General features: G+C 38.2%; 2 protein-coding genes across 27 annotated transcripts in view; one reads left to right on the top strand and one right to left on the bottom strand.

Moving 5' to 3' along the window:
* The window catches only part of TASOR (transcription activation suppressor), a 63,687-nt gene extending 40,978 nt beyond the window's left edge, over nt 1–22,709 (top strand). For 2 of the 9 annotated variants that reach the window (XM_008972072.5, XM_034956698.3), the window contains 10 exons: nt 1,003–1,406; nt 2,628–2,772; nt 3,995–4,054; nt 8,784–9,706; nt 14,137–14,259; nt 15,010–15,169; nt 15,606–15,714; nt 17,839–18,017; nt 18,200–18,364; nt 19,276–22,709. In XM_008972072.5, coding sequence (XP_008970320.2) covers nt 1,003–1,406; nt 2,628–2,772; nt 3,995–4,054; nt 8,784–9,706; nt 14,137–14,259; nt 15,010–15,169; nt 15,606–15,714; nt 17,839–18,017; nt 18,200–18,364; nt 19,276–19,805 — 2,798 coding nt within the window. In that variant the 3' untranslated portion in view covers nt 19,806–22,709. Of the gene's footprint in view, nt 1–1,002; nt 1,407–2,627; nt 2,773–3,994; nt 4,055–8,783; nt 9,707–14,136; nt 14,260–15,009; nt 15,170–15,605; nt 15,715–17,838; nt 18,018–18,199; nt 18,365–18,998 lie in introns of all 9 variants that reach the window. The other 7 variants (XM_008972074.5, XM_034956696.3, XM_003818718.6 and 4 more) reach the window with 7 other exon arrangements.
* CCDC66 (coiled-coil domain containing 66) overlaps nt 21,034–25,903 on the bottom strand; it is a 53,223-nt gene continuing 48,353 nt past the window's right edge. For all 18 annotated transcript variants that reach the window (XM_063602457.1, XM_008972063.4, XM_034956700.3 and 15 more), the window contains 5 exons: nt 25,231–25,724; nt 24,622–24,662; nt 23,308–23,564; nt 22,936–23,060; nt 21,034–21,310 (listed from right to left, as the gene is read on the bottom strand). In XM_063602457.1, coding sequence (XP_063458527.1) covers nt 21,224–21,310; nt 22,936–23,060; nt 23,308–23,564; nt 24,622–24,662; nt 25,231–25,724 — 1,004 coding nt within the window. In that variant the 3' untranslated portion in view covers nt 21,034–21,223. The remainder of the gene's footprint in view (nt 21,311–22,935; nt 23,061–23,307; nt 23,565–24,621; nt 24,663–25,230; nt 25,725–25,903) is intronic.

The raw sequence follows: 25,903 nt of genomic DNA, 5'->3' as shown, positions 1-25,903 counted from the left end.
GATCCGCCCACCTCAGCCTCCCAAAGTGCTGGGATTACAGGCATGAGCCACCGTGCCTGGCCAGAACATTTTTATATGTTGCTTTGTGTTCTTTGTTAGGTAGCTCACCCCACTCCACTACTGATCTGCTTTTTGTCTTTATAGATTAGTTTTGCCTGCTCTATAAAAAGTTTACATAATTAGAGTCATACAGTATGCACTCCTTTGTTTCTGACATTTATTTTTGTTGTGGTACATTATACTCTTAAATTAGAAATCCTAACTCAGGCTTCACCCAATCGCTACCCCACCCCAATATTAAAGCACATGACTTTCTGAATGTTTGCGCCCTTTACAAGTTTTAAAGTATATTGATTGTTACAGATTATACAGATTTATAGTGCATGCATGAAACCATGTCTTAACGTGTTTCCTCTTATAATACTTTTTGTTCTTGATGCAAATTTCGTGGAGATTTCTTCAGGGTGATTTTATCTCTGTAATACCCTAGCTTCATTATGAATTTAAGTAATCTAGTCATTCAAGATAAGGTGTAGATTTTAAGTGTGTCAGCCAATGCCTTAAGGACAAAATATAATAGGTATGGAAAAGATAGAAATCAAATTGTCATTTTTTTAGTAGCCTAGTGTAATACACATATAATCCTAACAATTGGCAAAATAGTAATTACAAATGTTTCATCTCTTGTCATGCACCTGGTTGACTTTGAGATTTTGATGGTAGTTATTAATACACATATTTAAAACCTAATGCATGAGCTTATTTTCCTATTGATAGAATGCTTAAATTACAATGGAAATTAAACTTTAATAGCAATTTTGAACTATGTGCAAAATTTTACAATTCTTTTTGTAAAGTGATGCGAATATTTGTAAAGTCTAAGCAAATTGGTTGAGTTCCTGACCATAAATGCTTTATGATAATTTTTTAGGTATATTTGATTTTAAAAGTTTTATGCTTGCTTTTAAACTTAACTTCAACCAGTGACTTCCTTTTTCTCAGAGTCTCCACAGCCTATTGGCTCACTTGGACATGATGCTGACTTGAGGCGGCAGCAGCAGGATACCTGTAACTCCGGCATTGCTGACATCCATAGGCTGTTTAATTGGTTATCAGAAACACTAGCAAATGCGCGCCATTCTGATGCATCTCTGACAGACACAGTCAACAAAGCCTTAGGATTGAGCACTGATGATGCCTATGAAGAGCTGAGGCAAAAACATGAGTATGAGTTGAACTCTACCCCAGATAAGAAAGACTATGAGCAGCCTACTTGTGCAAAAGTTGAAAATGCACAGTTTAAGGGTACTCAGAGCTTATTACTAGAAGTTGATGCAACATCTAAGTATTCTGTTGCTATTTCTACCAGCGAAGTGGGCACTGACCATAAGCTACATTTGAAAGAAGTAAGCATATAGCTGTTGGTTACCTTTGTGTTTGTGAGTGTATGTGTGAAAGAGGTGCTGTGAGTATGCTTCAGGGAATGATTTTTTTCTTTGAAAAAGAAATAAAATGCACTTTTGAGTAAAGGTGCCTGTCTAGGATGGTACTTCCTAAGTTATTCCTTGTTACAAAGAGATAAATGCTGAAGTAGTTTTCCTTCCTTCTTAGAAGCTTAATATATTGTCTACAGTTTACTTGTTGTGATAAAGCTAAGGCGGAACAATCTATTAATATTTGTCAGAAATGGCTTATTGGGAGTTAATTCCTTATTGTTTCATAATGAAGTTGAATTATTAAAGCATTGGCTTTCTGTCGGCAGTAACAGAGAACCCAAAGGTGAGACAGATGAGGATGCCAGTCTCAGTACAGCAGTGTGACAGTTAGGTACTTGGTATTTCTTATGCAAATAGGAATGGAACATAAGCAGCCTTTAGGATTACCCCTGAAGTGACCCTCAGCCTTGCTTATTAGAGTGTCCAGTATACTTATGATATATGTTCAGAGTGCTGGTTTGTAGCTGAGAAGTAGCCTTATCTGCCTTAAGCAGTCACTGCATCACTGGGGAATAGTTCTAGGATTGCACCATATTCCTATGGGCTTATTTCTTCATTTACTGTCTCCATTTTCTCTTCCCTGCCTTTGTTTAAAAGTTGTATGCATGTCCCCATTCTTTCTCGATGTCGTTTTGGGATATTTATTTCAAGGGGAAGATGATGGCAGGAGGCTTATTGGGGTATGTAAGGTAGGCACTGAGGAACTAACCTGTATTAATATTTTCTGATATCTTTTGTATTTTAAATCAAGTTGATGGGGGGCGGGGGCATGGGTTGAACCTAGCACACTACCCATTTTTATAACTAAAGTTTTATTAGAGTACAGCTGTGTCCATTTGTTTAGGTATTGCCTGTGATAGACTAGAGAGTCTGGCCTGCAGAGCCTAAAATATTTAATGTTTGGCACTTCAGCACAAACGTTTACCAATCCCTGTTCTAAATTAACATAAAATTATGTTTCGAGGGAAAAGATGTTTTAATTTTGAGACTAGAGTATAACTTTACCATGTTGATTTTACGCATTTGTAATGTTTAGATTGAAGCACGTGAATTTTCAGTGAAAAAACAGTTTATTCTTGACATTAAAATGAATTGGAAAGAAAGCTATTCAGTGTGTACTTTGATTCTTAGGATCCAAATTTAATTAGCGTGAATAATTTTGAAGATTGCAGTTTGTGTCCCAGTGTTCCCATTGAACATGGATTTCGTAGACAACAGTCTAAGTCAAATAATGTTGAAGAGACTGAAATACATTGGAAGCTGATTCCAATTACAGGTAAGAAAAGTATACTTGGACTTGTGTTTGCTTCATTTTACTTAGAGACCAGTTTCCTGAATGTTTCCATCTTCTGTGGATTTCACTGTTGGATCACTAGATGCTTCATCTTAATTGGTGCTGACATCTTCAGTGTCTTACTTTGAGTAATACAGTGTTCATCACTGAGTGTTGCTGTTGTTGGTCAGCATCAGCAAGCACCTGCAAAATCACCTTAAAAACAGGGATTTAAGACACACTGTCTCTATGGAGTTTAGCATGCAGACTGCTGAATGAAGACTGTTGGCAGAAACTGAGTTTTTTTTTGATAAGGTGAGGTAGCTGCAGAGATAAAATGGTGCTCTTTGGACAACCAATTAAATGCGGTCTTCTCAAACTTTAAACTTCACCGTAACAAGTTGTCATCTAATAAGTGATAATGTTGAGGTTCATCTATTAGAAATTTGATTTCTTAATACTGGATTATCTTAAATAAATTGGATTATCTTAGAGAATGGCCTGAATGATCAAATGTAAATGTTGTTGAACTGTGAGGCAAAAAGTTTAGCAGATGTTGAAATATTATCATTTTTTTGGGTAGCATTCTAATTTCTCTGTGCAAACACATACACACACACACATAAATACATACTCTTAATATTCCAAGTTGTTACTCACTTTTCTTAGCTAAACATTTTTGGAAATATTTTCAGGGTATACGTCTTTTCCAGTCCTACACCTCTAACCTTTTAAAAACAATAGCAACAGCAAACAACTTCTTGTTACAAAGTAGACTGGCCCGTGAACTAAACTAGAACCTGCTGAGACTTCCGAGGACTCTGAGAAGAATTTATAAAACTTGATGAGTTCCCATGGGCTTTAGCACCATCTTCTACTTAACATCTTTCTGGAGGGTAGGAGGCCTGTAGGTGATGATAGAGGGAACCTAGTATTGTTTTATGAGGTGGAAACATCAGCTTGAGTAGGAGAAACAAAAGAAGTAGTTGATATAAGAAGGTTATCCTAACTGTTTCTCATTTAGACACCTTCATACTTGGTGTTGGGTCATTTGAAGGTACAATGTCTTAAGTATTGATATTCCATCATCACCAGTATGACCCTTCAGATTATTTTAGGCAGAAGAAGGAATGCTTGCATTGTTATCACTTGGGGTTGTCTGAAAGGTGCCTTAGTGTAGGTATCACTAATGTCTGAAGAGAGTCTAATGGATGCTTTCCCTCAGGAGGGAATGCAAGAAGCCCAGAAGACCAGCTGGGGAAACATGGTGAGAAACAAACACCAGGTGAGAAGGCTTGCTTTGCTTTTCTTCCCAGTGTGCCCTTCTTCAGAGTTGCTACTTGCATTTCTGATACTCCATCAATAGGGCATTGACTTAAATTTTTTTAATTACAGAAAATTTGGACAGTAGCATATTTATTTATATGTAAATCATTACTTGAGTTGTATCCAATATTCTTACTATAAAGAGTGTTCAGATAAGTCACCGAATATTTATATAAATTAAGTTTTCTTCACCCATAGTAGAGTCTATCTTACAATATGATTTGGGAAGACCAGAATATATTCCTAAGCCATTTGTGCAGTATATTTTATGATAAACTCTTCTTTTTTTGTTTTTGGTTTTTTTGAGATGGAAGCTTGCTCTGTCACCCAGGCTGGAGTGCAGTGGCATGACCTCGGCTCACTGCAACCTCTGCCTCCCCAGGTTCAAGCAATTCACCTTCCTCAGCCTCCCAAGTAGCTGGGATTACAGGCGCATGCCACCATGCCCAGCTTATTTTTTTATTTTTAGTAGAGACGGGATTTCACCGTGTTTGCCAGGCTGGTCTCAAACTCCTGACCTCAGGTGATCCACCTGCTTCAGCCTCCCAAAGTGCTGGGATTACAGGCTTGAGCCCCCAAACCTGGGTTTCTTCTTTTTTAAATTTTTAAAAAATAGCCAAGAAGGGTAAGCCATTTATATTTTAGGTATACTATTCATAGTCTTTTAACCTAGTTCTTCTGATTGTAAAACTAATTTCTGCAGGTAGTTTAAATAAGGTTAAGAAACTTGGATTTCAGAAACAATTGCAGATATTACTGATTAGCTAGTTGGCAGTGGGTACCTAGGAGATAATCTTTGTCTGATCTTGGTGGATTCAACTTCTCTGCAGATGGTCATAGGCATTGTTTTCTTGTTTACAGTTTGGTGGTGATCTTTTTTATATTTTCCTTCAGTTTTGTTGTATCTGACTCTTTTCAGAAATTAAAGTGTTGTTTTTTTATTTGTAAGAAATGTGAAATGACTACATCTTTGTAGTTATTTATTTCCTTTGGGAGTTCCCCTCCCCCGCTAATTAAAGTTACTAGTTTCCTTCAAGAAAATCTTCACCATCTCCTTCTAGAAAAATGTGGTTAAAAAAAAAAAGAAACCATGAACAACAGATATATAACATAGAGGAAAGTTCACAAATCTTTTTTTTTTTCCCCTCTGATACAGAATCTCTCTCTGTCACCCAGGCTGGAGTGCAATGGCATGATCTTGGTTCACTGCAACCTCTGCCTCCTGGGTTAAGCGATTCTCCTGCCTCAGCCTCCCAAGTAGCTGGGATTACAGGCATGTGCCACCGCACCCGGCTGATTTTTGTAGTTTTAGTAGAGACAGGGTTTCACCTTGTTGGCCAGGCTAGTCTCGAACTCCTGACCTCAAGTGAGCCACTGAACCTGGCCACAGATCTTTATTGTACAGCTTTTTGAAATTTTACATATGTACATGACCATCACCCAAATCAAGGTGTAGAACGTTTCTAGCATCCCAGAAGATTTTCTTCCACATTCTCCTAGTTAGTACTCTCCTTGTTCCCAAGTAAGTGCTAATCTGATTAGTTTTGCCTGTTGTTGAACTTAGGATAAATAGAGCCTACTCATGTCGTCTCTCGTGTTTGGTACTTTCATGCAATATTGTGTCAGGGAGTCCATGTTTTGCATCTATCAGTAATTCTTTTCTGATTTCGGGGTTTTACCATGTTGGCCAGGATGGTCTCAATCTCTTGACCTCATGATCTGCCCACCTTGGCCTCCCAAAGTGTTGGGATTACAGGTGTGAGCCACTGTGCCCGGCTAGTAGTTATCTTTCTTATGCTTCAGAATGTTCCATCAGCACCTGCATTCCTCTTATTTGGGAATACCATCTTTATATTTTGTAAGCTAAAGTGTAGACATCTGAATGATGGTGCCTTTAGAGAACTGACTACTCCCCTTTCACTTAAAAGTTAAAATACTGCAATTATTTAATGGCAATAAGTTTTTTTTAAAAAAAGCACGGTGTCTCATGTTTGTAATCCCAGCACTTTGGGAGGCCAAGGTGTGCGGATCAGGAGGTCAAGACATTGAGACCATCCTGGCCAACATGGTAAAACCCTGTCTACTAAAAATAAAAAAATTAGCTGAGCATGGTGGCTTGCGCCTGTAGTCGCAGCTACTCAGGAGGCTGAGGCAGGAGAATTGTTTGAACCTGGGAGGTGGAGGTTGCAGTGAGCCGAGATCTCACCACTGCACTCCAGCCTGGTGGCAGAGTGAGTCTCTGTCTCAAAAACACCACCACCACCACCACCAACAACAAAAGCTTTATTATGGATTGACATGTATGTGTGTTTTCAATCATTTATAGATGAAGATATTTTCAAAATAATTAAGTTTTGTTTTTTTTTTCTATTTTTTTTTTGCAACAGAATCTTGCTCTGTTGCCCAGGCAGGCTGGAGTGCAGTGGTGCAATCTTGGCTCACTGCAGCCTCTGCTTCCTGAGTAGCTGAGATTACAGGTGCTCGCCACCACGCCTGGCTAATTTTTGTATTTTTTTTTTAGTAGAGACGAGGTTTCACCATGTTGGCCAGGCTGGTCTCGAACTCCTGACCTCAGGTGATCTGCCTGCCTTGGCCTCCCAAAGTGCTGGGATTACAGGCATGAGCCACTGTGCCTGAGCAGTTAAGTTCTTAATAAAATCATACAGGGAAATTTGTGCAAAATAAAATTAGGTTGTGATTATTTATATTTTATAAAGGGATCTATTTGGTTTAGAGGTTTTTAATTATGGAAAATTCTCCATGTGGATTTAATTTATATTTCAGGTTAAAAATATTCCCTTTATTTATAACCCTTGAGGAGTAAACTTACTGGTTGTTGTTTAGCTATACATTTTGGGAGCCACTGTTTCATTTAAAGTAATAAATAGCTGGGTGTGGTGGTATGCACCTGTAATCCCATCTACTTGGAAGACTGAGGCAGGAGGAATTGAGGCCAGAAATTCAGGGCCAGTCTGGGAAACATAGTGAGGCCCCATGTCTAATAAATAATTCAGAATTTTTTAAATTAAGGTAGTTCTTCGCAACCCATATGTTTTATGAGATGCAATTCAAATTTTTTTCTTTGAATATATCAGATATTTGACATGATACGTAATTCAAGAAGTCCAAAAATACTAAAGAAAGTAATACTGCCCCAGCCCGGAACACTTAGATTCTTCCCTGTATATTAGCCATGGTTACCAATTTCTCGTGTATCCTTCCAGACACTTTATGTGTACTAAAGCACATTTTAATGTTGGAGATTTAAGATACTCAGGATATTTAGTACTCCTAATTATCTTATGAAACTTGGATTTTCTGGTTTATCAATTTCATACAGTTCTAATTCTTATCCTGGCACGCTGGATATTTTGTTCCCCTCTCACCTCTGCCTACAGACCCGCCTTGGGTCTTTTCACTGTGCTGACAAATTGCCTTTGCAATAGTTAATGAGTGTACTGGTTCATGATAACCACCAGGATTGGTAGAGAATGTCATAAGCTTGACTCCTAGTGAGGCTATTTAAACCTTTAGAAAAGTGTGATGAGTGTGAGCAAAATCTTCACTGTAAGTTTGAAAACTACCTGTACCTGGACTTTCTGATTTAGAGGCACCATTTCCTATACTACAGCAGCAATTTGTTAGGGAATGTTGGCCAAGGCTTAAAGAAAAATAGTAATTTTTTTAGCGGGTAAAATTGTGTATACGTCTTCTAAGCAAAGATCATGAGTTTTTGTCCTTTCCTAAAATATAACACTAAAATTGAAGTTAAATATATTTTTCCCCTTGTTGCTTAAAAATGGAATTAGAGTTCCCTTTTTCAAATGTAGTTTCAAAAACATACTGTGTTTGAATTTAGGATTTTTTTGGGGAAAGTATGATCTTTTGGATTGAGCTGTTTGTCAAGAGTGAAAGGTTTTAATCCCATTAGTATCAGCTAACCTTAGTATCAGCTAACATCTGTATCTCAAATGAGGTATAGCTATCTTTTCTTTTAGAATTATTTCCAAACAAAAGGAAAATATTTATGAAAGGACTGTCAAAAATGTGCAGCTGTGAAATATGTTCTTCTCTTGTCTTATTATTGTTCCTTTTATTTCCTGATAAAATGAAGTCCCTGACATTACAGGAAATCTACTTAGCAACTTCGTAAGTGAGAACAAGTCTGAAAGCAGATAAAATTAATTATCCTAGATCCAACTTTTAACTTGGCAGTTATTCCCACAGCATTTCTGTTTGGTATTCTTACAATTGCCTTACACTCAGAATTCTTACTAAGGGGCCATTACCATAGTAGATATTACTTGGCAAATAATAAATACAGGGATTGAGCAAGCTGATGTAACTGACTGTCTTGATTTAAAATGTGTATTAAACTTAGATCTACAGAATGGTAGGGAGGCAGAAACAAGCAAATGACTTAATTTGTATTGATGCCAAATTGGTGCTTGCTTGAGCGCTTCAAAATAGCAGAGTTGTTAACACTAGCTACAACTCTAAGGACCATCCCATAAGTAGGACACATAGGGAATAGAATTCATACCAGAATTTTAGGATTTTATTTTACCTTCTAATATATAATTAGTTCTAAATGTGTGTTAACCCTTTTTTCCCCCAATTTAAGGGTTTGTGTTTTCATATCTTATCTTTTTGGATTGCTCTTATAATAATGAACTCTTCCTGTATAGGTATGAAATCACCAGAAGAACAACTGGTGTGTGTGCCACCACAGGAGGCCTTTCCTAACGACCCCCGGGTAATAAATAGACAGAGAAGTTCTGATTACCAGTTTCCATCCTCTCCATTTACAGACACACTAAAGGGCACCACTGAGGATGACGTGTTGACAGGTCAGGTGGAGGAGCAGTGTGTGCCAGCAGCAGAGGCAGAGCCGCCTGCAGTGAGCGAAACCACAGAGAGGACAGTGTTAGGAGAGTACAGTCTCTTTTCTAGGAAGATAGAAGAGATTTTGAAGCAAAAGAATGTTTCATATGTCAGTAGAGTTTCCACACCTATCTTTTCAACACAAGAGAAGATGAAACGGCTTTCCGAGTTCATATATTCTAAGACTTCCAAAGCTGGTGTGCAGGAGTTTGTAGATGGTTTGCATGAGAAGCTAAATACTATTATTATTAAAGCATCAGCCAAGGGTGGGAATTTGCCACCAGTCAGTCCTAACGATTCTGGTGCTAAGATAGCATCGAACCCTCTGGAAAGGCATGTCCTACCAGTTTCCTCAAGTGACTTCAACAAGAAACATCTCCTTGAGCCACTGTGTAGTGATCCTTTGAAAGATACCAACTCTGATGAGCAGCATTCCACTTCGGCTTTAACTGAAGTAGAAATGAACCAGCCTCAACATGCCACAGAGTTAATGGTGACTTCTGATCATATTGTACCTGGTGATATGGCCCGGGAACCAGTAGAAGAAACAACAAAATCCCCCAGTGATGTAAACATTTCTGCTCAACCAGCTCTTTCAAATTTTATAAGCCAGTTAGAACCTGAAGTATTTAATAGTTTGGTTAAAATCATGAAAGACGTCCAGAAAAATACTGTGAAATTTTATATTCATGAAGAAGAAGAGAGTGTGCTCTGTAAAGAAATAAAGGTAACTAAACCAGAAGGTAATAGTAATGCTGTACAAACTTCTCTTGTTGGTGTGACCTCTATAAAATGGAAGTTTTTTGTATTTAAATGTTTTGTGTTTAAATGTTAGGCCAGGCATGGTGGCTAATACCTGTAATCCCAAAACTTGGGAGGCTGAGGCAGGAGGATTGCTTGAGGCCAGGAGTTCATGACAAGCCTGGGCAACATAACAAGACATTGTCTCTTAAATTGATAACAAAAATTAGGTGTGGTGGCACTCTACTGTAGTTGCAGCTGCTTGGGAAGCTCAAGTGGGAGGATCACTTGAGCCCAGGCATTCAAGATTACAGTTAGCTATGATTGTGCCAGCCTAGGTGATAGAGTGAGACCCTGTCTCTAAAAATAAATAATAAAAATAAATGTTAATTGTGTATTTTCATAATTTAACTCAGGGTGGAATAAAAGAGTGGTAAGTCCAAGTAAATTCAGAACTTCTGATCTATGTTAGAATTTAGAATCTTGTTTTATAGTGTCATTTATGCACATACCTTTTAAACTTGATTTGAAGGTTTTAAGTATTTATTGGATTTTTGTTTTTTTTTTGAGACAGAGTCTCCTTCTGTCGCCCAGGCTGGAGTGCAGTGGCGTGATCTCGGCTCACTGCAACCTCTGCCTCCCAAGTTCAAGCAATTCTCCTGCCTCAGCCTCCCAGGTAGCTGGGATTACAGGCGTGCCACACCAGGCCTGGCTAATTTTTTTTTGTATTTTTAGTAGAGGTGGGGTTTCACCATGTTGATCAGGCTGGTCTGGAACTCCTGGCCTCGTGATCCGTCCGCCTCAGCCTCCCAAAGTGCTGAGATTACAGGCGTGGGCCACTGCGCCTGGCCGTTTCTTGCATTTTTAATGAAGAGGAGGGAAAAAAACAGAGAGGAAAAGTTAAGTTGCCAGGGTTTATCTCATGGGATTTGATCAATCGTATAGAAAAACAAACTGCCCAGGGTTGGCCTAATGATAAACTTTTGGTGTTTCTTGATACCCTAGCCGTGTAACATTCCCTTTAGCCTTTATTGATCAAGAAACCTGATAATCTTGAAAGACTCCTCAATCATGAAAGATTTCTCATTGTGAGGTGTATTTTTTCTACTGAAGCTGCAGACTAATATTTTAGATAGTTGGTTTAAACACACACACAGATGGCTGGGCGTGGTGGCTCACGCCTGTAATCCCAGCACTTTGTGAGGCCAAGACGGGTGGATCACGAGTTCAGGAGATTGAGACCATCCTGGCTAACATGGTGAAACCCCGTCTGTACTTAAAGTACAAAAAATTAGCTGGGCATTGGGGCAGGCGCCTGTAGTCCCAGCTACTCAGGAGGCTGAGGCAGGAGAATGGGGTGAATCCGGGAGGCGGAGCTTGCAGTGAGCCGAGATCACGCCAGTGCACTCCAGCCTGGGCGACAGAGCAAGACTCCGTCTCAAAAAAAAAAAAAAAACAAAAAAAACAGACACACACACACACGCCTTTCTGTGTGTCTGTATGTTTAGACATAGATACGTAAGTTTGTTACCAGTAGGTAGGTAAATGGTAACACATTGGAGCAATTACATTAGTGGTATAATAGTAAAATTAATAATAAATTATGGGATTTTAATTCCTCAAGGGAATGCCTAGGATTTTGAAATAAATGCCTGCTCTCATTTATGGAGTTTACTTACCATGACTGGAATTTCATTAGAGGAAGCAGAGGGACCATGGGCTTTATAGCTACTAACATGCCCTAAGCCTTCTGTAAGTTTGGGGATCTCTGAGGTCAGCATGTTTTGTGTGATGTTACCTGGTCAAGACCTGAAGAACATAGAAATTACATGAGTCAGAGTACTGTGTTGGGCTTTCCTTACTGATTGCTAATGGTTTCTTGGGAAAATGAAATAAGACTTCTAGGAATTCCTTGGTTGCATTTTTGCCCTACATGACTGAATGTAGAGTTTCTCAACTTTTCCCCACCAGCCAGCAACAAGTTCCCTAGCACAGTACTCTTTGGGGGCATAGCTAGCTGCATATTGGTTTGGGGTTAGATGAGAGAATAGATTGGGCACAGTTGCCGGTGTGCTTAGCATAACTCCAACTTCCTCCATCCCCGCACCCCCCACCCCCCCGCTCCTTTTTTTAAAAGGATTTGTAACACATACCTATTTGACATTTTAAAAAATTTATTTATTTATTGAGACGGAGTTTTGCTCTTGTCGCCCAGGGTGGAGTGTAATGGCACTATCTTGGCTCACTGCAACCTCCGCCTTCTGGGGTCAAGCAATTCTCCTGCCTCATCCTCCCAAATAGCTGGGATTGCAGGCACCCGCCACCACTCCCAGCTAATTTTTTGTATTTTTAGTAGAGACGGGGTTTCACCATGTTGGCCAGGCTGGTCTCGAACTCCTGACCTTAGGTGATGTGCCCGCCTTGGCCTCCCAAAGTACTGGGATTACAGGCGTGAGCCATCGCACCCAGCCGTTACATTTAGATTAAGGGGATAGGAGATGCATTTCCTAATGAATTGTGCTTTTAATTTATCTGGCATAGAATAAGTCATTTCTGTCATTTATATAGAATAAAAGAGCATTCTTTGTTTTACGAATCTGATAGAAAACCAGATTGAAACTTTAATTCTTTTAATCAATATCCATTGGAAATATTCCAGCAAAAATACTACAGTAAAAGACTTTATGAATAAAAATGTAAACTTTATATATTTCTGGAGTCAAACTGATTTATTATGTGAATTAAACTGTCTTATTTAAAATGAGCTTAAAGCTTCTTAATGTAAGAAGACATCAAAGATTACCAGCAGGGAGGCTGAGGCGGGCGGATCACGAGGTCAGGAGATCGGGACCATCCTGATTGACGTGGTGAAACCCCGTCTCTACTAAAAATACAAAAAAATTAGCCAGGCATGGTGGTGGGTGCCTGTAGTCCCAGCTACTCGGGAGGCTGAGGCAGGAGAATGGTGTGAACCCAGGAGGCAGAGCTTGCAGTGAGCCGAGATAGCGCCACTGCACTGCAGCCTGGGTGACAGAGCGAGACTCCGTCTCAAAAAAAAAAAAAATTACCAGCAGGCATGTCAGATGGTAATTTACCTTTTCATTAACTGACTAAGCTGGTCTGAGATCTGCCCAAAAGTTCCAGAGATTGGATCAAAATCAGTTTAGAAGGTGCTGCTTTAGCACAACAGCATCCTCTTTGGGGTAACACTTCAGGTTGAAAGAGCAGCAGACTGGTTGTCAGGTAAGCTGGGTTTTTATTATAGCTGTCTGACCAGCTGTGCTGACATTAAAAGTAATCTCTGAAATGAGGAATATGACCTCCAGGATCCTGCAGTTTGCTTCAGTGTTCAGGATTCCACCAGCAAGCAGAGAGCAAAGGGAACTCTGCATGGAAGTCTGCCTGTGTCCTGTGAAAGGCAGTACCATGTTCACCAGCATGGAGGAAGAGTTACTAGTTGGGAGAGTCTACTTTGAAGACAGAAACTTGACAGAAATGGCTAATTTGTATGTGAATACCATTGTACATAATGAAGCTCTATATAAATGCTTTTTTAGCTGTTGTGAATTAGAGCTATGGTCGTGAAAGTTCTTAACTCTGAAGGCGTTTGTCCCACCCAGTTAATACTGCTGCAAATAACCAAGGGCCTACTTAGAATGGAAAGGAAAAGGTGAGCTAGGGAGTGGTTAATGATTAGACTCTAGGTTGCCTTAAAATGTTTCTCATAGGATATTATAGTCAACCTAGAGTCTAATCATTAACCTCTATAATAACTAAAGGAGCTGGGTTAAGAACCTGGCCTAATTAACAGTTCTTTCTGTTAACTCACACTGTTACTTGGCTGGCTTTGTATAGTGCTGTAACATTGTGACTGTGTGATTGGTGAAGCTCTGTAACATTGTGACTATGTGATTGGTGAAGCTCTGACCTTTAGATTCCTCTTCTAGAAAAGAAAAGTGGATTTGGGCCATGTGCAGTGGCTCACGCCTGTAATCCTAGCACTTTGGGCGGCCAAGGCAGGAGGAGGATCACTCGAGCCCAGGAATTTAAGACCAGCTTGGGCAACACAGCAAGACTCTGTCTCTTACAAAAAAAAAAAAATTAGCCTGGTATGGTGGTGCGAGCCTAGTGCCATCCATGTATTCAGGAGGCTGAGGTGGGAGGGTGGCTTGAGCCTGGGAGGTCAAGGCTGCAGTGAGCTGTGATCATGCTGCTACACTCCAGCCTGGGCAGTGGTGAGACCCTGTCTCAAAGAAAAAAAAAATGGATTTGTTGGTCTCTTAGAGTGTAAGTTCATTCATTGTTAATAATGTCATGGTAGTAGTAAAGCTTATCAGTTTATCCTGCATTTCTGGTGTTAAATTGATGTTTACAAAGAAGTATTTTAATATTGATTTAGTTGTTTTTCTTTAACAGGAATATCTTATCAAGTTAGGCAATACAGAATGTCATCCTGAACAGTTTTTGGAAAGAAGATCAAAATTAGATAAACTATTGATTATTATTCAAAATGAAGACATTGCAGGTTTCATTCACAAGGTAGACTATTAAGTCAAATTCACTACTTTGGTTTTAAAAACTCCCTTATTTTAAAATCTTACTGTCTGCCAGACTAGTGTTTTTAAAATAAGCTTTAAAGGAGATTAAACTTAAGGACCCATCTATGAATCAGCTTGTGAGATTCAAGTTTGTACCTATGCAAAATTTTAAATTGCTGCACATCACAGTTCTTCCCTGTCACTCAGGTAGTCAAGACTAATAAGAGTACTGAATCCTTGAATGCCATTGGGTCTGCTGACTGACTACATAATGTTTTCATCTTCATTTGTATGTCCTAGGAAAAACCTATATGTGCTCCATCTTTGCCAGACCAGTCCCCTTTTCCCTTAAATTTTGAGGTATCCCATCTAGTCTTAGGAGCCCTATTTCCATCCTGCATCTTGGACGTCTTTCCTGATTGACTGTTCAAGCACATAGGCTTTTGCCTTCGTCTGAATTCTGACTGTACTCACAGGTTATAGAGAGGTCAGCTTTTGTCCATTTTGTGTTTTCAGGTCTATTGTAAGCTCCTTTTCCTTAGTCGTCTGTGGTAGGTCCCAGTACATAAATGTTGGTTTATATATTGGGAAATAATGTTGGGAATATTATTTGTGTGGCTTTCCAGAGGTAATCCACTAATATAGATGAGCCATAATGCATTCTGTTAGACTTCTTGTAGGTTCCTTCACACTTGAGTCTGTCAGTTCATTCCCTCCATCTGTTTCTCTTTTTGTTTTGGGATTTAAACAGATACCTGGCTTGGTGACTTTAAAGAAGCTCCCCTGTGTTAGTTTTGCTGGTGTTGATAGCCTGGATGATGTTAAAAATCATACATACAATGAATTATTTGTATCTGGAGGTTTTATCGTATCTGATGAATCAATTCTAAACCCAGAGGTTGTCACAATTGGTAAGATGATGTTCTTTTGAGCACGTAACTCCTCTTCTGACTCTCATACTTTTTAATGTACTGTCCATTTATTCTGCCATTCACAGATAACTAGTACATTTCAGTCTTTTCTTGAGCTTTTATTACCTCAAATTTCTTTCCCCTTCTCTTAGACCAATAATATCCTCTAAATGTGGTGTAAAGCAAGGCTGTCTGCCCCTGCTGCAGTTGAATCACTTCTTGTATTACTGTCATCAACATGTTCTTTTTTATGTGTAGATGTTATATTATTAGAGCTTTAGGCATGTATAGATCTGTCTCCCTTAGACAAAGAGAAATGAAAATAGTACATAGGAAAGTAGGTGTTTCTACATAATATGAAAAAATACTTCTTTCATAATTCACTTATGGAATGATTATTTATTGAATTAAAAACGAACTTCATTATCTCTAACAGAGAACCTTAAAAGTTTTTTGACATTCCTTGAAGAACTTAGTACTCCAGAAGGAAAATGGCAATGGAAAGTCCACTGTAAATTTCAGAAGAAACTAAAGGAACTAGGCAGGTAAGCTTTGAAACATAACTATATAATGGTTGTTGATTTTAACATTGTACTCATAATATTTCTCTCTTCCCATGTTTGTAGATTATGGATGTTCATTTTTCACAGATGTCCATAGCCAGCCATAATTGAGTATAGGTACTGAATTATTCTAGCCTTTATAAGAAGAAGCAGTATTTTTCAGTAGAAGTTTGCTGAAGTTGTTATGTGCATAGGTAAAATTGGTTTAATCTTTGCCATTTGTGGATTTAGAGTAATCATCCAAATGGAATGATCAGCATTTTTCTTTTTCTTTTTTTTTTGAGATAGAGTTTTGCTTTTGTAGCCCAGGCTGGAGTGCAATGGAACGATCTCGCCTCACTGCAACCTCCACCTCCTGGGTTCAAGCAATTCTCCTACCTCAGCCTCTCAAGTAGCTGAGATTACAGGCGCCTGCCACCATGCCCAGCTAATTTTTGTATTTTTAGTAGAGATGGGGTTTCACCGTGTTGGCCCGGCTGGTCTCGAACTCCTGTCTTCAGGTGATCCACCTGCCTCGGCCTCCCAAAGTGCTGGGATTACAGGTGTGAGCCACTGTGCCTGGCCAGCATTTTCCTTTTTTAATTGAACTGTATGTGCCAACTACATCAGGCCCTCTCCCAACTGACTACTTTATAGGTAGCTAATAAAATTACATATATTTGGACAAGGATTAATCTTGACCTGGTGATTTGTGAGTAGGACATCAATTCATGTATATATAGATAATTTCTAAAATGCATGGAAGTCACTTCTCCAAGTGTGATCTTTGGAACACTAGTCACTTGAGAGATTCCATAAATGATTATGGTAATCAGGCATGTTTGGGACACTATATTCTACTAGTAAAGTCTATAAAATGTATTTACACATTAAAGGATATGAAGAACTCTAGTTAAAAGAATTTACATTGTGTCAATCATTATTTCCTTAAACTTTATACCACAAAAATTTCTTAAAATACGACATTCCATGGTACACTGTTCAGGAAATTCAGGCTTAAATAATTTTTGAGTATTTAATTCATTGTAGCAATTCACTTTTAAAAGCTTATCTCCACTTGTTGCCTTGTCCCTTGCAATATAGAAACAGCTTAGAGCTGGCCGGGCACGGTGGCTCACGCCTGTAATCCCAGCACATTGGGAGGCTGAGGCGGGTGGATCACAAGGTCAGGAGATTGAAAGTATCCTGTCCAACATGGTGAAACCCCATCTGTACTAAAAATACAAAAATTAGCTGGGTGTGGTGGCATACACCTGTAGTCCCAGCTACTCGGGAAGCTGAGGCAGGAGAATCGCTTGAACCCGGGAAGCGGAGGTTGCAGTAAGCCGAGATTGCACCACTGCACTCCAGGCTGGCGACAGAGTGAGACTCTGTCTCAAAAAAAAAAAAAAAAAAAAAAAAAAAAAAAAAAAAAAAAAAAAAGAAATAGCTTAGAGCCATAATAGTGTATTTAATTTTATTTTTTAAGACAGAGTTTTGTTCTTGTTGCCCAGAGTGGAGTGTAATAGAGCAGTCTCAGCTCACTGCAACCTCTGCCTCCTGGGTTCAAGTGATTCTTCTGCCTCAGCCTCCCAAGTAGTTGGGATTACAGGCATGAGCCACCTCATCCGGCTAATTGTGAATTTTGAGTAGAGATGGGGTTTCACCATGTTGGCCAGGCTGGTCTCGAACTCCTGATCTCAGGTGATCCAACTGCTTTGGCCTCCCAAAGTTTTGGGATTACAGGTGTGAGCCACCAGGCCTGGTCCATATATTGTGTTTTTTGAAGGAAGGATTTATACTGTTTTTGTCCCTTTAAGTCCTTCATTAAAGTTCAAAATTAATAAAGGTAATCATAATTTATTATTTAGTAAGTAGAATAATCAGCTGAGATTTTAGCCTAAGCTGTATAGCTGGCCCTGAGGCCTCGTGACCAAGAAACCCCTGGACTTAGCCCTTCTTTCTCTCTTTCCAAAGAAGCACACCCCCTACATCAGGCAGAGAGCTAAAGCAGTGCAGTTGTCATTAGTTGCCTCAGTGGAGAAATTGAATTTTAATCTAAAGCAGAAATTTCCATACTAAATTTTAGAAGTACAGACCCAGAAACTGAACTGCTTAATTTCACAGATTGAATGCTAAAGCTCTAAGTCTGTTGACGCTTCTGAATGTCTATCAGAAGAAACATCTGGTTGAAATTTTGTCATACCACAATTGTGATTCACAAACTCGAAATGCTCCAGAATTGGATTGCCTTATCAGACTTCAGGCTCAGAACATACAGCAACGACACATAGTCTTTTTAACAGGTAAAGAGAGCACTCCTAAGCTTTCTACTATGAATATAGGAATGTGAATGAAAGGATTTTATGGGGCTGTGGTGGGTATTGCTAAGCTTTGATTCTGAAAATGTGAAGGAAAAGATTTTGTGAGGGCTAGGGGCTGTCTATATTTTGAAGTGTTTCATACATGAAACTTTTTCTTAATTTAGAGAAGAACATCAAGATGCTTTCCAGTTATACAGATAATGGAATAGTGGTTGCAACTGCTGAAGACTTCATGCAAAACTTTAAAAATCTTGTGGGCTATCACAATTCAATCACAGAAGAAAACCTTCCACAGCTTGGTGCTAATGAGAATCTTGAGTCGCAGTCAGGTAACTTTTCAGTGGTTTTCATTTTCTTTAACGCAGACAGAAAAAGAGGAATGGTTTTGCTGTTACCAAATAATGAAATGACCATTTTGAAACCACGTACCTCAGTATAAACAGCCATAGGGCAAGTGTTTCAAGACATTTATCATTCTAATACTTAGCATGCACAAGATCTGCTCATTTATTATACTGTAGCCAGTGTAAGTTGTAAGTTATTATAGATTATGCATTTCTATCTATATTGTAGACAGTGCATACTATGGAGTATGCATTTTGTCTTTGAGGGTTTGTAAGCATTATTGGTTACTATTGTCAGCAAAGGGGTTATATTAATAAAAAGGTAGGAAACCAGATATGGCGATTTAGCATTGAGCTACTAGATTTCCCCACATGCATAAAGCAATTTAATTGCAAGATAGTAGAGCTGTCATAGCTTTAATCTTTTGTGAGATGGCCTCTGCTTTGGTTCCAGGTTCTGTGTAAAATGAAAGATGTACTTTTGTTTTTGATGAAAAAAAGCAGAAATGATCATTCATTTAGTGCTAACCAACTAGTTTAGTAATCCAGTGAAGCTAGATGTCAAAAAATTTTATTTTATATTTGTCTTGTCAAATACTGAATTACCGTATAACTTTAGATGCTGTTTTGACATTAACCCCTTTGGAGCTGGGAGTTGGGATTTCCCAACATTAAACGTGAACACATTTCGCAGAAGCTTTTAGCATCGGATTATCTGGACATTCACATCTAGTGTGAGTGTTGTGACTAAGTGAACTTGTGGCAGAAGACCAAGCTTTAAGGGATTGTGGACTTGCAGACCCTGACGCGTTATATTGTGTGAGTAGTGTATAATTTTAAAACTTAAACAAACTGTGTATTTCAATAGAGGAGGACTTTTTGTTTTTTAAATGTAGCTCTTTTAGAAAACGATGAAAAGGATGAAGAGGATATGTCTCTGGATTCAGGGGATGAAATCTCACATATAGAAGTATGCAGCAATTTTCATTCAGAAATATGGGAGAAAGAGACCAAAGGATCACGTGGAACAGATCAAAAAAAGAATACTCAAATTGAGTTGCAATCGTCTCCTGATGTGCAAAACAGTTTATTAGAAGATAAGACTTATCTTGATTCTGAAGAGAGAACTTCTATTGATATAGTATGCTCTGAAGGACAGAACAGCAATTCAGCAGAACAAGATTCATATAGTAACTTTCAGGTTTATCATAGTCAATTAAATATGTCCCATCAGTTTAGTCATTTTAATGTTCTCACTCATCAGACATTTTTGGGGACACCATATGCCCTTTCATCAAGTCAGACTCAAGAAAATGAGAATTACTTCTTATCTGCTTATACTGAAAGCTTGGATAGAGATAAATCTCCACCTCCCTTAAGTTGGGGGAAAAGTGATTCTTCCAGGCCATATTCACAAGAGAAATAACTGTAGTAACTTTTTTTTAAGAGATTGTTGTGGACTTTGTTTATTAACAATTTATATTTCATTCTCTAAACAAAAGGTTCTTGTTCTTTCTCAAATGTTTTTTCTTTTATTTAAATCATGATGGCCTGTAACAGTTGAAGCATCTAAAAATTGAAATAAATATATATTTTTAACATATATTGTACTTGAATTATCTCATGTTGGCACTTCTAAGTTTTACTTTTTGTATGTTACCTGTACTTAGGCTTCAAATTGAAGCCTGTTTTATGTGTAAAATCAGATGCTTGCAGGAGGACGGTAAACAGCAAAGGCTTTACTTCTTTTTCTCTAATGTCACCTGATACAAAGTACTTTTGTTGAAGTGAATTATTTTGATGTAGGCTTTTGTATACTGTGTTTACACAGGTATAAGTCAGTAATAGCAGTGTTAATATTTACAGGATTTTGGCTCGATACCTCAAGATTTATCTAACAATGCAGTTTCATTTAGATAATAAACTATGTACATAGGACACATTTTTTATCTCTAGGCTTAGTCATGTAAAAACTGCCTATTGCTAAAATTCTGGTAACTTTTTGAGAGTATTGGATAATTTTCAGTACCTGCGCAATCCTTGATTTAATGAAATTAAATTTTTTATTTCAAAAGATAGGCTTCTGTTTATCAAAGGCATTGAACAATTTGATTTTTAAATTAGTTTTAGCAAAATGGAAGTATAATGGGAATATATTTTTGAGGTGGTCTTAGTAGTAATTACCATTTGTTGAACACATTAATGCTATACTAGACAGATACAGTGGAGATAGCTTTCAAACCCGTATCTATTCCTAACTACTGCCTCTAATACTAATTACTAACTTGTTACTAATGCTAACTTATAAAAATGTTTTTGAAAATTGCAATTTCTACAAATAAATGTCATAGTGCAAATAAATGTCAGGATTTAGAGAAGGAGCCTAAACTGAATTTGTGTTATTTCAGTAAAAGTTATGGAGTTATGGGTCTAGACGTGTTAATAAGTTAGACAGAACTTTGGCACTTTAGAACAAATGCATGAGTGGTATTTCAGTTCCTAAGTTACATAAAAAGTGTGAAAGAACACTGTGAGGTCCCAGCAATGCCAGACTATATTAAGGTAAGTAGAAAGTGTTTTTATAGGGCTTCAATACCCAGGTGGTGACAGAGCAGAAGAACCGGTTTTTTTTTTTTTTTTTTTTACTACTAAGCTTTTACAAAAGAAGTATCTGTTTTATTGTATAGAACAAGTACAGCATTTTACTACATAGTATACAAGTTTTTAATGAGCATTTAAAAAAATAAGTAAATCTAGGCTATTTGAAAAATACAGTTGAGCCAGTGAGCACATTTTATAATTTGGAAGACACAAATCAAATGTGAAGGATTTGATTTTCTACATTTAAAATGAAGAACCAAAATTCTCTTCTTGATTTTCAGCTAAAGGCAGGAGACTACTTTCCAACTCCTTTTGCTTCTGGAGAAGGCCCTGAAATCACATTGATATATGTTTGTTAGTAAAATGTGCACACCTGACTTGCAATGTTGTGTTAAACTGGAATTATATTCACTTGGAAAACATATCGCTTAGGATAAAATTTTGTCATTCATTCAAAAATTTTTTCAGAAATGCTTGTACTAGACCACCTCATTTGGATATATAGCTATCACATTTGTAAGAAAGATTCTATTATTTTTAGCATAAAAATCAATAGGGATGAAAATTTTCTTAAAACTCAAGACTCCATAACTATGGGGGTAAATGAAGTCATCCCTTCTCCCCCAGTCCACCCCCAAGTGCTCTTAGATACTGAAGGCGTCTCCCTTAACATACAGTGTTTTTTTTTTTGTTTTTTTTTTTTTGGAGACGGAGTCTCGCTCTGTCGCCCAAGCTGGAGTACAGTGGTGCAATCTCACTGCAAGCTCTGCCTCCCAGGTTCACACCATTCTCCTGCCTCAACCTCCCGAATGGCTGGGACTACAGGCACCCACCACCACACCTGGCTAACTTTTTGTATTATTTTTAGTAGAGACAGGGTTTCACTGTGTTAGCCAGGATGGTCTTGATCTCCTGACCTCATGATCTGCCTGCCTCAGCCTCCCAAAGTGCTGGGATTACAGGCTTGAGCCACTGCTCCTGGCCAACATCCAGTATTTTATCTTGACTGTCCTAACCTTACCTTAGATGCTAACAGAAGGGTCCTGCTGAAATAACACTGGGTGCTATATTGATGGGTAAATGTGTACATCCTATTCCTTCCTCTTTATCTCACAATTTTTGTCTCCACTAAGCAAGAAGTAAACTAACAAACACTTTGTCACTCTAAAGAAATAACTTATGTAAAACTCTTAGTAACCCTGTTTGTCTTCAAATGAGTAAATAGACCAAAGTCGGGGGACAATTTTCTAGTTCTATAGAGGGAAAAACATCTGAGTCAACATTTTGAAATGCAGAGGGTATTGGTACATGACGACATGGAAAAGGGCACTTTTAAACACAGCTTACTCTTCCTCAAGTACAGAGAGTATATAGTGAATCAAAACTAACTACAGCCATTCTTTTTAAAGCCCAAGGGATGGAGCAAAGGTGTAAGGATGTTACCTGTTTGTTTTAATCAGAGAGCAAAAAGAAGTCACAATAGTTTGGGAGAAAAAGTAGTATGGTGAGTAAGGTTATGCGTATAATTTCATACTGAATTTATTACTATTTGGGATGTACGTCAATGTTCTAAACACTGCCAACACGTCAATTTTTTAAAAAGCGTGGGCCACATTGCTAAGAATTTGTTAAAGCATAACTGTATTATTTTTTGTTTTAGGGCCTTATTGATGTTTTGCCGTTCCAATGTATGCATTTTTTACTCAATAAACTTGTCTTAATTTTAGAACTGTCTGATGATTTCGTACTGGAAAGAACTACTCAAAGATGGCAATGTAAAAGCAAGTCTTAGGAAAGTTCCATTTTATTTGTGTCTAACAAACATACAGGAACTGAAATATTTTTGTTAAATCCTGGGATGTACCGAAGTAACTTAAAACAACCGTTCAACAGGTTCCCCCAACCGCCCAAGCCACATAAAGAACAGACATATCTACACTTGAAAAAGCTCATACCTGTCTCAGTTCTGAAAGTCCGTTAAGGATTGCTTGCTGTCGATCCCTATTTTTCACCATGTTAGGATTAAGAAGTGGATCCCTGACACAGTCAGAATCAAATAGCTGTCGTTTTTGGCCACGGTCTAAAGCCAGATGAAAGTAACAAGTCAGTCAATTACATTAGTAAAATGACATAGCCCTGTGCTATATAATATTGTCAGGAGTCATTATAATAAATATGTATCCTAGGAAAGTACTAAGAAAAACTTAGTTCTATAAAGTTTCTTGAATATGTCTTAAGTGCAGGAATTACTAATTTGGAATTTAAAGTTGTTGGGGGTTTACAAGGGTCTTCAATTTTTACAGTTAGAATGCTTAATATTTACTTACCTTGTGAATTTTGATACTGAGCGTCCTGGGTTGAAGGCCCAGACAATGGTGCATCGGGATCAAGGTAATAGATCTCATTTGTTCGAACATACGGAATAAAATGGGATGATTCAGAAATCCCAGATGATAATTCTGTTTGATTACTTCCTGAGATCAAATTCTCTCTCTCATAGCTACTGATTTTTAGTGGTAAATGTAATGTATTTTGAGTTTGTTGGGTTCTGTTTTTCACTACTGGAACTGGTGATGATGGAGACCTATTTAAAAAAAAAATAGCCTTAGTAAAAAATTGTGTATTTAGATTAAGTATATCTCTTTAATCACATTTCACTTTATTTATGAGAGAAGTCTTGCTCTGTTGCCCAGGCTGGAGTGCAGTGGCACGATCTCAGCTCACTGCAACTCTCCTGCCTCAGCCTCCCAAGTAGCTGGGATTACAGGCGCACGCCACAGTGCCCAGCTAGTTTCTATTTTTAGTAGAGACGGGGTTCACCATGTTGGCCAGGCTGGTCTTGAACTCCTGACCTCAGGTGATCCACCTGCCTCGGCCTCCCAAAGTGCTGGGATTACAGGCGTGAGCCATATGCCTGACCCATTTCACTTTATTCTAAATGTACCTGTAACACCTTTGGGAATGTATGCATAGAAGCCTGAACTCTATAATATTGTTCCATAAAACCGGGGAAGAGAATGGTATTCATTTATGTTTTTACTAGCACTAGCTATGGTATGTGTACTGTAGCACAAGGGAGAAATTTAATTCCTAGATCCTGAGGAACACTGCTGGCTTGGTTAATCTGAGCCTACTGTTTCTCCTTAGATAATTCACCATACAATAATGTACTCACCATTTGAATGAAACTTGTTTTTAGAGCCCCATTCTGAGACAACTAAACCAGCTGGTTCATGCACAAATAAAAATTCTAATGGTTCTAAATCTCTCATTAACTGACTGAATTTCTCATTGTCCTTATCAGTCATTTCTTCCCATTCACAGCCCCCAGCCATCCCTCCTCCCAAAGCAGAATGCCTATTCTGCTAATGACATACCTGGAATATCAAAATCACTTAGTTAAGTCTAGAGATAAAAGTAAATGTTATCTACATTCCTGCCTAGGCCCAGTCCAACTTGGGCCTTCAAGCTCCTGCTAGAGTGCCACACTATCCCTTAAACCTCTAACCCTCACCTGGAAGCCACACCCTTTCTGATTGTTCTCTACATATACCATATGATGCTGTCCAGATCTTGAATCCCTTTTTTGTCCCACATAGAAAGCACTAAGTAGCTGCGGAATTAATCTGATGCATACTTACCTTTCCTTGCTGAATGAATGAATATTCAGAGGCTCTTCTCCCTAAAATATGGATAGATAAATGCAGAAAGGAATATATAGCATTTTCACATGTCCCCACAAATATTTTTAGGGCTACTTGTTGAAATAATCTGAGGGTAATATTTGAATAACAGGTACTGACTGAGCAATGGAATAGATATTTAGTTTTTTCCAGAGTCAAAACTAATCCTTGGGAGTTCCTAATCTCCCAAACCTCTGTCTATGTGGACTATAAACAAGGGTTTTAAAGGGGTATTTGAATACACAACATTCATCTATAGAAGTTGTGTAAGTGTAAAGGACTCGATAAGCATAAGGAAACCTTTTCAGCTTTGTGGGCCATATTGTTTCTGTTGCTAGTCTGGTGTGTGAAGTCAGCCACAGACAATTCATAAAAGAATGAGTTGACTATGTTTGTATAAAACTTTCCAAAAACAGGCAGCAGCCTGGATTTGCCCATGGGATATAGTTTGCTGATCCCTAATGTAAACTGAAACAGATCAGAACAGCCTTACCAAAGCATACATATGAGAAACTGTGTTTTGAATCCAGAAACGTCAACACATCATCTAAGATGGAAGAGCTTTACCTTTTTGACTAGATGCCACCTCAACTTTGACTCCGTTTCTTGATGAGATGAATGAAAAATTTCTGGTGAAATGCCTCTGTTTTGAGAGAGGTGCCCAGGATTATTTTTTTCTACCAAATGAAGCAATTCCATCTGCCTCCTTACTTTTTTTTCTTCTCTCTGCTTTTGAAGCTGTTTAGGGTACTTTTCTGATGCTGGAATATACCTTTTAGGTGGCTTATTTATATTCCAATCAGGCCTTTTAGGATATTTCTTCATGTGTTTTGTTTGTTTCTCTATTCTTGTGAACTGATTACACTGGTCATTACACCGATTGTTTTCTTTTTCTAAGCTGGCTCCTTTATCCTGAGTTAGTTCTTGCTTGTTTTTCTTGGTGCTAAACTGTCCAATAAGTTCTGCCGAAATCTCAGGAGATGAACAATTTGTGATGTCCCTCTCCATTAATGATCCACAATGTGATTCTGCATTGGTGAATATTCCTATATTTAAGTCATCTAAAAAAAAGTTTCAAATGATTTTTTAAAATTGTAAACTTTTCAATATTAAATAATTTTCCCCAAAACATTAAACCATTATTGCCCTCTAAGACTTTTTTCTTTCATTAATTTTCAACAAAACCGAACCTCTATACTCATTAAAGAACAACCACATACTCCCAACCACTGGCAGCCAC

The sequence above is a fragment of the Pan paniscus genome, chromosome 2 (assembly GCF_029289425.2).
Source record: "Pan paniscus chromosome 2, NHGRI_mPanPan1-v2.0_pri, whole genome shotgun sequence".
Lineage (NCBI taxonomy): Eukaryota > Metazoa > Chordata > Mammalia > Primates > Hominidae > Pan > Pan paniscus.
The sequence above is the reverse complement of the archived record's forward strand: the minus strand, read 5'-3'. Positions and strand labels throughout refer to the sequence as shown.